Source organism: Lissotriton helveticus, chromosome 11, assembly GCF_964261635.1.
Source record: "Lissotriton helveticus chromosome 11, aLisHel1.1, whole genome shotgun sequence".
Lineage (NCBI taxonomy): Eukaryota > Metazoa > Chordata > Amphibia > Caudata > Salamandridae > Lissotriton > Lissotriton helveticus.
In genome coordinates, this window is record NC_136072.1 from 1,133,989,238 (window position 1) to 1,134,002,104 (window position 12,867).

Below are 12,867 nucleotides of genomic sequence, written 5' to 3' on the forward strand. Positions count from 1 at the left end.
TTGATTCAACTTGACTGCACTATTGGAAGACTGACCACTTATTATATTTGCCCTGACGAAGCTCCTGCTGGAGCGAAACGCGTTGGCTGTCTTGTGCACCTGAAAAATAAGAAAATAAAAAGAAAATATAATTTTGGAATACACATTTGGCTCCATTGATTCACTTCAAACTTGGTGCTGCCTCCATTTATTCTTGACATTCTACATCTGGGATTCCAGTGGGACCCAATCACAGCAGGTCCCGGAGGTTTACAGCACAATTATAAATAAAACTCTTATGGGACTTTGGAAATTGGAGGTGCTTGCTAGTTGATCCGCTGTGGAACATTTTTCTTTGGCAAATAAGTGACTTAGCATGCTTCGAAGATCAGTCCTTGTGTCATGTCAGCCAGCTGACCCTGGTCATCCCAGCTGCCTTCCCTTCAAGCAGGGCACAAGCCCTAAAACAATAGTTGGGGAGCATAATTAACATAGTCTGTGTGAAGGATTACTAGGTGACAAGAAAAGTCCTGTCGCAGCCCTCTCAAGACCTTCATGTTCGTGAGAACTTGCCTCTTTTTTTTACTGAAGACTATATACCCTTTGCTTTGTATGCAAAATTTGCAATTTTGGAATGTTGAGACCTTCATGAGTTACCATTTAAAAAAAATAATAATCTGGGCTTCGAAATATTGATTTCGATCTGCTGTGCAATAAAACACAATTTATGGAGTGAAGAGATTACTATGGGAACCAATGTATTTTTATTTCACTAGTCTTTAGTACTAGAAATTATCAGGTTATTGCAAGTGAGGACCTATCACAGCAAAGACACTTAATGGGGAAACAATAAATGAAGTGTGGCTTGGGATGCGAGTCTTTTACATGTAGTCTTTGGAGTTTAGTGATCACATACTATTTTATCGGTGCTCTAATGTGAGATTCTGCGTTTTATAAAACATCTAATAATGGGTAATATCACACAGAGAAATGTGGAAAAACATTTAGTATTTTTTTACTTTTCATATATGTTTTTTAATTACACAGAGCGGTAATTGAGCTCCTAAATGACTGAAAATGACAACATTTTAAAGATGTAGACGTCTCCAATACGATGTACAGAGTGACCCATGGATCCGCTCCTTGCTCATGGTTGCATGACTTCTTCTCTTTCTCAGTTCACCTTTCCTTTACTGGATGGCTTTCCCCCTATTCTTGTGTTTGTCCCACCCCTGGAGCATAACTTGTTTATTATCTTTTGATTGGCTGTTTTGTATGCTTAGTACATTGCACCCCCATCACTCAGTAACGGCACTTGTACATTGGTCCCTCACATCTCCCTAGTCCATGCTTTCTTATTACTTTCATTTTTATAGTTGCACATGGAGAGCCCAGGGGGAAGTGAACTGCGGGTCGCTCACTTTCCCAACCTCTGTCCTCATGTCCCCTACAATCCATGTAACTTTTTAAAAGTATTTATTTAATTACTTTTTATTTTATCTGCAAGGGTTCTAGGCTGCTTGCCTCCCAGTCTATTGCTCCTCCATTGCCCCTTCCCACTATGCACCATACGACAACATGCCTGATATGCAGTCCCAGTGATAACCGAGCCATTTCTCGCACATTTACTTGCCGTTTCTTATACCATGGATGGGGATTTAATCTGTCTCCGTTGATGCACCACGTTTTGCAATTCACCCCTAGGCTTCAGCAAGTCTGAGTTGTGGCGTGGTTACTGACTGGATATTGTGTACATTTTGACATTGATATGGTGTGTGGATCAGGCGTGCACGCACTGTACAAATGTGTTTTATTAAAAGCAAATTAAAACATTTGAAAAATGGATGCTACAGAAAAAAACATTTTTTTTTTTTTGTTGCCGCAACTATTTTTTCCAGTGCCTGCACCCCAGTGCTGCTGGGCCACTCACCGACTGATTAGTTACAAGACAACCATCTTGGAATGGTAAACAATAATAGATTACCTAGTCGGTCTAGCATGGCCACCATTTTTAAGTCGAGCCAGCAGGCAGCGAGCATGTGCTGTCACTTAGCGATGATCTGTTGTATCTAAAAAAGGGACTTTTAGTCCGCCCATTACTTATCATTCGTTGGCATTATTATCACTCTTGCTGCCTTCTAATTCAGCAGCGTGTGTGTCATTTCCTGCATCAAATCCTTGTTTTTGTGTGGAGCATAGACCAAGTACAGATTGATATAATTTAATTGGTGTCCCTCCGCTGCTCCCACTGTGATTGAGGGTACTATTTCTTTTTCTTTGTTTGCAGTTTTCAGTAGTGCAAACTTGACCCAACTAGAGGTTATTGGGCGCTTTACATGAGCACTAAATACATTCAACAAGTTCACATTCATTTTTTTACTTTTTAAGGCATGGGCGATTAAGTGATTTGCCCTGAATCACATGATGTTGGGGAGGAGCAGAGACTAGAACTTGGTTCCTCAGTTCTAAAGTTGGCATCTCTGCCCGCTGTGGCACAGCCTTAATGACGTTGATGCTTGCTATCTAGAGAAACATGTCTTGGGCCAGATACAGACCCTTGAATGACACCTTTTCCCGGTCTTGTGTTACGTGATCCATTTTGGAGTATGGGGCACAGCCTTTGTGCGCATTCTCTGCGAACAGCGGGGTTCGCTTCAGTTATAATTTACATCATCATCTGATCTTGCGTTTACCTTGGCGGTGTGTGCGACTCTGACCTTTTCCGGCTGTTTGTCAACACTTCTGTGAAAACACTTACGGTCACGACTGTCAGAGCCGGCAGCAACCACTTTCAGTCCACAACCTATATTCTTTGTGCGGTGTAACACTCAGCTCTGTCTTCTGCCTCTACTTCTATGACAGCTCCACCCACACCCCTGGTTACAATACAGATCCCCCCTACATGCCAAAACTGCACCACATTTCCATAGTTTGGGAAATGTTCATGGGCAGGAACCCTATGCTCTTGAGTGGGATTTAAGGGCAGATTTAGGTGCCAAGTAGCAGTAGAATGATCCTTGTGTCTGATAAGACATTGGGGGGCAACTGGGAGGTCTTGTTAAATGCCCATAATGAAGTAAGTCCCTGTTTCTCCCCCCCCCCATCCACCCCTTCCTGTTCATTCTCCTCTACCCACCACATACCTGTTGGTTCTCCCTCCGCCCCCACCCGCCCATTCCTAATTCTTCCTCAACCCCCAGCTGCCCCGTCTGTTTCTCCACCCTCACCGACCAAAGGGGAGAAAAAGCATGACACAGCCAGCGCTGGGAGCTTCATAGCACTTTTTTTGGGGGGGGAAGTATCAAGCTCTACTGTTAAGCACCCACATCTGACTGACAGCCAATAAATAGCTCGCCCATAGGTGAAACCTGTTGGCTTTGCCAATGCTTATTATAAGCACTGGCAGGCAAACACGCGTCAATACTGACCTTACTTGATCACAATATTATTTTATGTTCGTGATCACGCAAGTACATTACTGTTATCACCGTTTATTTTGATCATTATTCATTCAAAACTTTTTGTGCCTTTAGAAAAACAACAAAAAAACGTAAACATTGGAACAACCACCAAAATTTATATCAAAACATTTTTTTCACTATAGCCCACATCACATGTAACACATCGCATTTTCGACAAAGTACATTATTGCAAGAGAACATGACATCAAAACATCATAAATGCACATAAATGTCCCAGTTCTGAAATTGAGCGGCCAAACGGGGCCTGTGTGTATATTCAGTACCAATGGAAGCTTCTGCTTTTTGGGACATAACCGGAGGGTGCAGGCTCAGTGTGTTATCAAAGGCATAAAACAGGGATCTTTGTTAATCAATGTTCAATCCTGTTTGCCAATGCTGGCTTTTTCAAGGCACTCCCTGGTTCTGAACACTGTCGACGCGTTTCAAACCTCATTTCTACACAACCGGACACAAAGATTCAAAAGCAACAACCTGCTGTCCTCTTCGGTACCTGTATCGCTAGGCGTTCCTCAAGGATCCTCCCTCTCCCCAACACTGTTCAACCTAGTTATGGAACCTCTCACTACGTTGCTACAGGCATCTAATGTGCACTTTCACATGTATGCCGACGACACCCAACTTTATCTCAAAATACAATCTCCCAAGGACATCATGCTTCTGAACACCACGATCAGAAACACCCAATCCTGGCTTTCTGAGAATCACCTCAAACTCAATGCTCTGAAGACCGAGTTCCTCCTGATCTCACCTCCCGCTAAAATATCCACGGCTCAAACATGGCTTAAGCAATTAACGGCTCTAAATGTACAGCCCATCGTAGTTGACTCAGCAAAATCTTTAGGCATAACACTGGACACCAATCTCAACATGCAGCAGCACATCAGCAAGGCAACCAAAGGAGCGAACTTTCAAATCAATACCCTGAGAAAACTCAAACCCTTCCTTCCTGCCAAAGACTTCCAAACTGCAGTACAATCTATAGTCATCCCGCACATAGATTACGGTAGCACCGCCCTCTGCGGGCTCCCCCTAACTACAACGGCACCCCTAAGAGCATCCCTTAACGCCGCAGCGAGACTCGTCACTGGCTCAAAAAAACACTCGCACATCTCCCCGGACTTTAAATCACCTGAAATGGCTACCTTTTGAAGCCAGAATACAACTGAAAATCGCTTGCATGACACACAAGGCTGTGCACCGGAATTCACCCGCCTATCTCACTCAAAAGCTGACAATTTCGGGTGGCTCCCGAACTACTAGAGGCACAAACAATCTTTTGCTGAAACCTCGAAGATTTCGGAAGGAAAAAACTTATAAACGCTCCTTTTCAGGAATGGCACCCAGGATCTGGAACTCACTCCCTCCGGAAACAAGGCTCATCTCCTCCGAAACAATCTTTAAGAGGGAAGTTAAAGCGATCCCCATGGCAAAATACACATGATCTATTGCTCCGTATCACTCATGAATCTGCCTTGCAAGTCCTTCCCGACCCTGGTCTACTGTGCCACCCGTGTTTTCGAATTACTTAACTGTATACGCTCACTCTTTGTATTTTGTTATAATGTTTGATGCACCTGGTTGATTATGTATATTGTTATATTATTGACGCACCTGGTTGACTTTGCACACTTTACCCTCTCCATCTCAACGTTCCTTACTACTCTCGCACCTGTGGGACTATACACCCTGCTCACACCTACCTCAACTGTACCCTCCTTTAAACTCTAAATATTCTAAACACGCTTAAGCAAGTATATGCTCCTTATTATTGCACTTTATACTATTGACGCAATTGTCTGTCTATACACTGTGTACCGACACTACCTCACCTGTTACCTACCTCATGTCCTTTATCCCACCTATGTAACTAGCACCTTGTACCTAACTACCTCATATATTACTCTGTATATACGCTTTATTACTTTGTATTTTTTACCCCCATGCCCTGTAAAGCGCTCTGATATCTGCAAAGATCTTGTTCGCGCTATATAAAACTTTCAAAATAAATAAATAAAATAAACCTGACAAGAATTTAAGGTTCTCTGGTGTTGCAAGTGATGTGGGCGATCATCCCCCAAAAAAGTTTGATTTTGGTGTTATTTTTGTAGGTTGTTCAGTTGTTTACGACATAAAAAAAAGCACAACGTTTTACATAAATAATGATGAAAATAAATTGGTGATCACAGCAATTTAATTGCATGATCGCGAACATAAAATAGTATTATGATGAAGTAAGACCGTATTGGCACTTGTTTGATATTATACAGTGGACTGGCCTTGCTGACAGTAAACTGACCCAACCCCTTGTTCTTCTCTGTTACAAGCAGTCGGCACACGGCGCAGATCCACCACAGAGCCAGCACTACTACCAAGTGTCTCAAAAATTTTGTTCCGCAAAAAATAAGCCACCTTTTTCTGTGCCTTAAATTCTTCAGTTGCTTTTGAGCGCTGTCTCCCCAATGCTACCAGGCTACATGTCGAATTTCAGATTTAAATTCGCCCCCGATGCATTCCAGTGAAGGTACAATAGAATAGAAAACTCCTGAAAGTAAACTACTCCGAAATGCTGATCGAGATGTGATTGACAATGTCTCAAACCAATGATCGAAGTTTCTGGAGCAGAAGAAGCCAGTGGTTGATGGAGGCAGACTCAAAGTAAACCTGAAACCTGCTGCATAAATCCTAGAATATTAGAAGGTGGTGTTTGGTGCCATCTGCTGGCGTTTAAAAGAATTGTGCGCCGCAATTGATATCCTCTGGGGGTTTTATCTATTGAAAGAACTACTTACTGCTTTTCTCTGCAGTTCACTTAAAACAAACACAGAAAACCCAGAAAAGAAGATATTTGACTCTAGGTTTTGAATTAGTTTGAGACTTCAGGGGAACCGCACCCATATTTGGTGAAAGAAATCGGCCGCATATGTATTGTAATATAAAAACAAGAAAAGCAAACACTGGGCGTACAAGTTCAAACCCTTTATAACCCTCTGTAGGTAAAAACCTCATGCGTTTGTGAACCGAGGCTTCGAGGCGTGTGATTTTCTATGCAAGGCTCTTAGCTTTGAAATGCACAGGAGCCTGCATACAAAATCCTGCTGAGATCCCGAGGGTGCAAAAGCACACTTTTTACAAAGGCTTTCAAGACACAAGTGGTCCAATAAAGGTGCCAGCCGCTCAGAACCAGGGAGTGCCCAGAAACGGCAGTGTAGTGCACGAGACACTTTAAAAGCATCCCTAAAATACATCTATACGTCCCAAACTTTCAGAAGTCTTACACCACATGAAATCGCAATGTGTGTGAGCATATCCCTACTGTTAATAAGGGCGCATCCCTTTTGGTCACTGCTCCATTTAATTCATTACTTCCGCACCTTCCTCACAACATTTGACAAAATCATATATATAGCTCCAAATCATTCCCACTTCTGGTGAATCTGTGGTGTAAACCGGTCTATGATGGGAGGGAGGGATAGCTGGTGCCATCTGTTGTGCCCCCAATGAAAGACCAATTGGTGGAAGAATACTTGGAGTATTTAGTTCCAGCACCTAGTGACAGGGGAAAAAGAGTCAGTGTGTTATTCATGTCTGGCAGTTTTCAGACTCTTGTTGAAGATGCCCAGATGCTCTGCGCTGCCCAGTTCAGTGATGAAACCTACCATTGGTGGGGAACGGGGCATGATTTGACAGGTGCTACAGACTCTTGTCTTATGTCTTTATTTTCCAACAGTGCTAGACGCAGAACCCTTGCAGCGCTTTTTCTTCAATGAACTCCGCCAGGCGTGCCACCGGTGGCGAGAACAGCCACGTCCAATCCTGATGCCAGCACATCCGCACATGCTGATCTCTGCCCATGCCATCCGAAACACCCGCAGGAAGATGGAGGACAGACACGTGGCCATCCCAGAGTTCAACCAGCTCTTCGGAATTAAAGTAAGGTCCTCTGGGGGCGAGTGTTTCTTTTCGATTGGCCACCAGAACTGTATGGGTGAGCAGCAGCGGTGAGGGGGACGGCTAGAGAGGCTTTCTGATTTGGCTACTGAATTGCGGAGAGAGAGATTTTGTCTTTGGAAGTGGGCGTTGATTTGCATTATATAGTTTCTAAATTTGCCGGATTTAACTATTGGGGAGTGTTCACCTGTGTGGGAACTTTGCAGACTGTAGCAGCCTCTTTAATGCACTTAGTATGCAGCCCCCTGTACATCCATAGAAGATATGTAGCGTTTAATGCTGATGACATTTTCAGGAGCAGTGTAGAGCTGTGATGACTTTGTTTAATATCAGAAAGGTGCAACGTGAATTCATTTTTCCTGGTCTATGGTGCTGAAGACCTTCTCAGATATTGATGACTCTCACAACTTTTTTATACTCCTTGTAAATGTATGTATACTTGTAAAGCGCACTATCACCTTTCAGGCATCCTGGCGCTGTATACCGCTGTGAAACCCTTCCTGGCTTTCCCTGTGAGATGCCCCCTAACTGGGCACCCCAAAGGTGAAGCCAGGCATCCTAGCACTTTCGAGGACATTGTGGAGATTAAGCAAGCTATTGCCCAGAGTTGCAGAGTGGGACCCATGATTATAGTAGGCACCGAGGCGAGAATTATTGAGTCCGTGGACATTGAGCTCAAGACCCTGCCGCGTCGGGAATTGAACCCTGGTCCCGGGCCAGACCTCTGCCTCAGGGTCTGCCGCTCTAATCGGTGAGCCACACTTCTCCACAACTCATCATCCTTGCAGACCCCCCCCCCAAGTCTAATCATCTTGCTGGCTTATTGCAATGTTGTGTACTGCTTCTCAGGGTTTGTGTAGTTGTGCTTGATGGTTTTAGCGTCTGATGTTGAACGCTATGTGTGGGATTTGGGCCTTAGTCATTCCTTAATCCTATTCTCTGTGTATTTGTTTTTTATTAAATAAATATGTACGCAGTTTATATGGTATTTGTTGGCATTTATATTTATATAAATACAGATGGAAGCATCTGCTGTCCATTGTGGGTATGTTTGTACCAATAATTCCGAGGTATGTTTTCTGACGGTTAATTTGTTGATGGTGACTGCAGTTACCTATCCATTGTGTCCAGATGTATGGTGGGGTTAAAAAGTATCCTCCTGGGAGACATCCTGTTGAGTGGACATTCACAGGTGCATCGTACACACCTAGTGACTTTGCCAAGTGAGATCTATAGTTCAGATGACATTGCCAGTTGGTGCATATAATACTTATGACATTGCTGCATGCGATATAGAGTGCCATTGGCATCACTAAATGACGTACATCGCAGATGGCATCGCCAAAAGTCCTGATAACCTTGACATTACCTGGTAAGAGATTTTGCGCTTTGGACACTGTCAAATGAGCTCTATAGCAGCGCCATGAGGATGATATTGCCTCGTGTAATATAGAGTGCCAATGAGATTAATTGGGATATGCAGTAGCGATGATGACATTGCCATGAGGATGGCATTGCCTTGTGTAATATATAGTGCTGATGAGATTCATTGGGATATGCAGCCATGATGATGATGACATTGCCTTGTGTAATATAGAGTGCTGATGAGATTCACTGGGGTTTGCAGCCGTGATGATGACATTGCCATGAGGATAAGATTGTGCTGCCAATAGAAATTAGAAGCATCCCCTGGCGCTCCACTCTCAAAAAGATTCAAATTGATTTAAAGAAAAGTTCATTCAACGTTTGTTTTAGACGAAATCATATTTTATACGCATAAGTTCAATTTTGGAAATGTTTCTCATTCAATTGTATAGTTCATTAGGTAACATTCCATGATCAAAAACAACACATTTTCAAGTCCGATGCATTTCGGGCTATTTACCCTTCTTCTGGGACAATAACTAGAAGCAAGAAAAAAATACTATTCAAATCACTGTAGATGTCGTATTGTATTCAAAACAAATTCATTACATGTCATGCGTATCGTTAAAACATCGTGCTCGTAAACGTAGTGCTCTCCCACTGTGTGCGTGCATGCAAAAACTTAAACGGAATCATTATGGACTCACGTGTTTTTCGTGTGCTAACTCACTCGAGGTCAATGAATGGTACTAGGGTTTAAACAGGAAAAAGCGTAAATATAGTGTATAGACCAAACGTCTATATCAGAAGTTTAGGAAACGCTATTTCGTTTTCACTTACTTGTGGTACGCATAAGCGTCTCTTGTGTGTATCGAATGGGTTCTCAAAATGCGTATGGCGCGAAGTTGTTTGAAAGGACTTGGCCATTCATGTCGGGTATTAGAAATCTGTGAGCTTTCAGTTTAAAGTGAAATGCAACGTGATTGGGCGAATTTCCGATCATGTGATCGGGAGTTCACCAATGGGTAATAAACATTATGAAAACAACCAGATACGTTGTTTCTATGGCAAGAGTAAACATACATTACAGTGCACGTTATACTGAATTTTAGAACGAACACATAATTTGCAAAAAGAAAAGGGATATGCAGGTCGGTCCCCCTTAAGTTCCAACAAGAAAGAACAATTCAAAAAAGTACTGAAAATTCATAAGTCAATATCATAAATAGCATGCAAATTCGATGCGGTCATTGAGACCGTTCAGCTTACTGGAATTAAGTAAATAAATCCAATGATTTTCTCTTTGAAGAAGAAAACGGTTATTGTCTCTACCCTCTATCTTCTCAATGATTTCAAGTACCACGTATTGAAGTTGGGAAATATTGTGGTTGGCTTCAGAAAAATGACTCGCTACTGTTGATTTCAAGTTTGTTGTTCTTATGTTTGACTTGTGCTCATTTAGTCTGGTTTTTATTTTGCGTTCGGTCTTGCCGACGTATACTTTACCACAGGGACATTTCAACATGTATACAAGGTTCGACGTGTCACAGGTCGCATTGACTCTCAATTTTATTTTATGACCCTTCATAGGATGTACTCTTATGATGTTGTTACAGTTGCCGCATTGCAGACGTGGACGGGTTCCACGATATAGTTTAGAGTCTGTAGTAGTGGATTTCAACATTTCTCCAAAATTTCTATTTCTGGTGAAAGAAAAGATCGGTGGATTATCAAAAGCCTGTTTAAAATCGGGTTCTGCTTTGAGAATATTCCAATGATTCTTGATAATCTTCTTGAAATTGAAACTCGCAGTTGAGTATTTAGACACTACTGTCATTTTGTCCAGCTGGGGTTTGTGTCTTGTTGCCAATACATCCGTTCTATTAAGGCTTACTGTTTTCTGTTCAGCTTCATTGATTATAGACTCTGGATATCCCCTAGCATGAAATCTTTCACCCATCTCTCTGATGGTCATCTTTGCTTTTTCTAGGTTTGATGTGATCCGTTTTGCCCGCATCATCTGTGATAGAGGTAGGTGTCTTTTTAGAGATTCTTGGTGGAAACTATGATAATGAAGGGTGTTGTTCCTGTCAGTGTCTTTGCGAAACATCTCAGTTTCAATTTTATCTTTGACTAATTGCTGCATGCGATATAGAGTGCCATTAGCATCACTAAATGACGTACATCGCAGATGGCATCGCCAAAAGTCCTGATAACCTTGACATTACTTGGTAAGAGATTTTGCGCTTTGGACACTGTCAAATGAGCTCTATAGCAGCGCCATGAGGATGATATTGCCTCGTGTAATATAGAGTGCCAATGAGATTAATTGGGATATGCAGTAGCGATGATGACATTGCCATGAGGATGGCATTGCCTCGTGTAATATAGAGTGCTGATGAGATTCATTGGGATATGCAGCCACGAGGATGATATTGCCTCGTCTAATATAAAGTGCTGATGAGATTCACTGGGATAGGCAGCCACGAGGATGACCTTGCCTTGTGTAATATAGAGTGCTGATGAGATTCATTGGGATATGCAGTAGCGCTGGTGACATTGCCACGAAGATGGCATTGCCTCGTCTAATATAGAGTGCGAATGAGATTTCCTGGGATATGCAGCAGCAAGGATGACATTGCCTCGTGTAATATTGAGTGCTGATGCTTCACTGGGCTAAGCAGCCACGAGGATGATATTGCCTCGTGTAATATATAGTGCAGATGATATTTACTGGGATATGCAGCTGTGATGATGTTGCTGAATGAGAGATGCAGTGCTGATGCCATCACCAAGAGATCTGCAATGCTAATGCCATATCCAAATGAAAAATAGAGCACTTAGGACCATAGCAAGTAAGATCTGCAGATGAGATAGTGAATTGTAAACTGCTTTTGGTATACAACTCTTACAAATGACCACAGCAGACTCCGTAGCTCAGCGTAATAACTGATTGATGCAGAACACACTGCCTCTCTTTTAGCTGCAGGCAGCGCAGTTTCCTGAAGACTAGTAATATAGTTGAACGTTTACTCCAGAGTCACTGATCAGCGCCTCTGTTAACAGCACCTATGAGGACTTTGGGAGATGTAAAAGGAAGGTGTTTCCCAAAACCAAACAAGTGTATAGTCTTTGATGCTGTTTCTTTGCGAGCAACCAATGTCCTTCGCTAAGTTAGAAGTAAAGTTCAAAGATTTCACATCTGTTCTGTGATCATTGGGTAGGTCATCTAGGCTGAAAAATGTTCACCACATTTATAATGGTATAAGGTTGTTTTGTGAGAGAAAACGATTTTTTTTTTTGCTGTGCTTGAGTGCTGAAGATTCATAGATTATCAAGGATACGTGCACATAACCTGTTTCAGAACATTATTTAGTTTTTGTCTAAAATTTGTGATCAATTTTTCCTCAGGATGGGGAGGATCGTGCTTACTTTGCTGTGTTTGATGGCCACGGCGGTGTGGATGCCGCAAACTATACAGCGACTCACCTTCATGTGAACCTAGCGCACCATGCGGACTTTCTCAAGAACCCAGGAAAAGCCCTGCAGGAATCCTTCCAGTGCACTGACGCCATGTTCCTTCAGAAAGCTAAGAGAGAGGTGAGAGACAGGTACCCCAGCAGGCATGAAAGATGCACAGGACCTGGCAAGGGTTCTTGAGGGTGGAAGGGTCGGAAGGGGAGGAGGGATTTTTTTAGATGCGATGCATTAGCTATGTGCTCGCTCGTAGTATTATATTTGGATTGCAATTGAATAAGTTACCCGAGTTTCAAATAAAACAAGCTCAGTTTGTGTCGAAAGAAATGTCTGCGTTTCTCAGGCAATCTAATAACACTCTTCATAGGATTTCGCTGTATCGTCCTCAAGACAACAGTTTCTTTCATCATATGAATCAAACTTTGGTGGAGGGTGTCCAGTGGGCGTTAAGGAATAGGTTAGAGATTCAGGAGGTTGTCCGCAGTATTCTGGGCTTACCATACTGCTCCCAGTGGTGTGACTATTAAGATTCCTTTTGAAATTTTGAGGGGGCAGATTGGATTTTTTTCGAATGTGTCCTGTGCAGGTGAAAAAATGAAATTTGAGACTGGATTGT

At 42.5% G+C, this 12,867-nt stretch overlaps 1 protein-coding gene across 4 annotated transcripts in view; it reads left to right on the top strand.

The window, feature by feature from the left end:
- Positions 1 to 12,867, top strand: part of PPM1F (protein phosphatase, Mg2+/Mn2+ dependent 1F) — a 170,291-nt gene that overhangs the window by 85,140 nt on the left and 72,284 nt on the right. For all 4 annotated transcript variants that reach the window (XM_078667881.1, XM_078667884.1, XM_078667882.1 and 1 more), the window contains exons 4-5: positions 7,189 to 7,391; positions 12,186 to 12,374. In XM_078667881.1, coding sequence (XP_078524007.1) covers positions 7,189 to 7,391; positions 12,186 to 12,374 — 392 coding nt within the window. The remainder of the gene's footprint in view (positions 1 to 7,188; positions 7,392 to 12,185; positions 12,375 to 12,867) is intronic.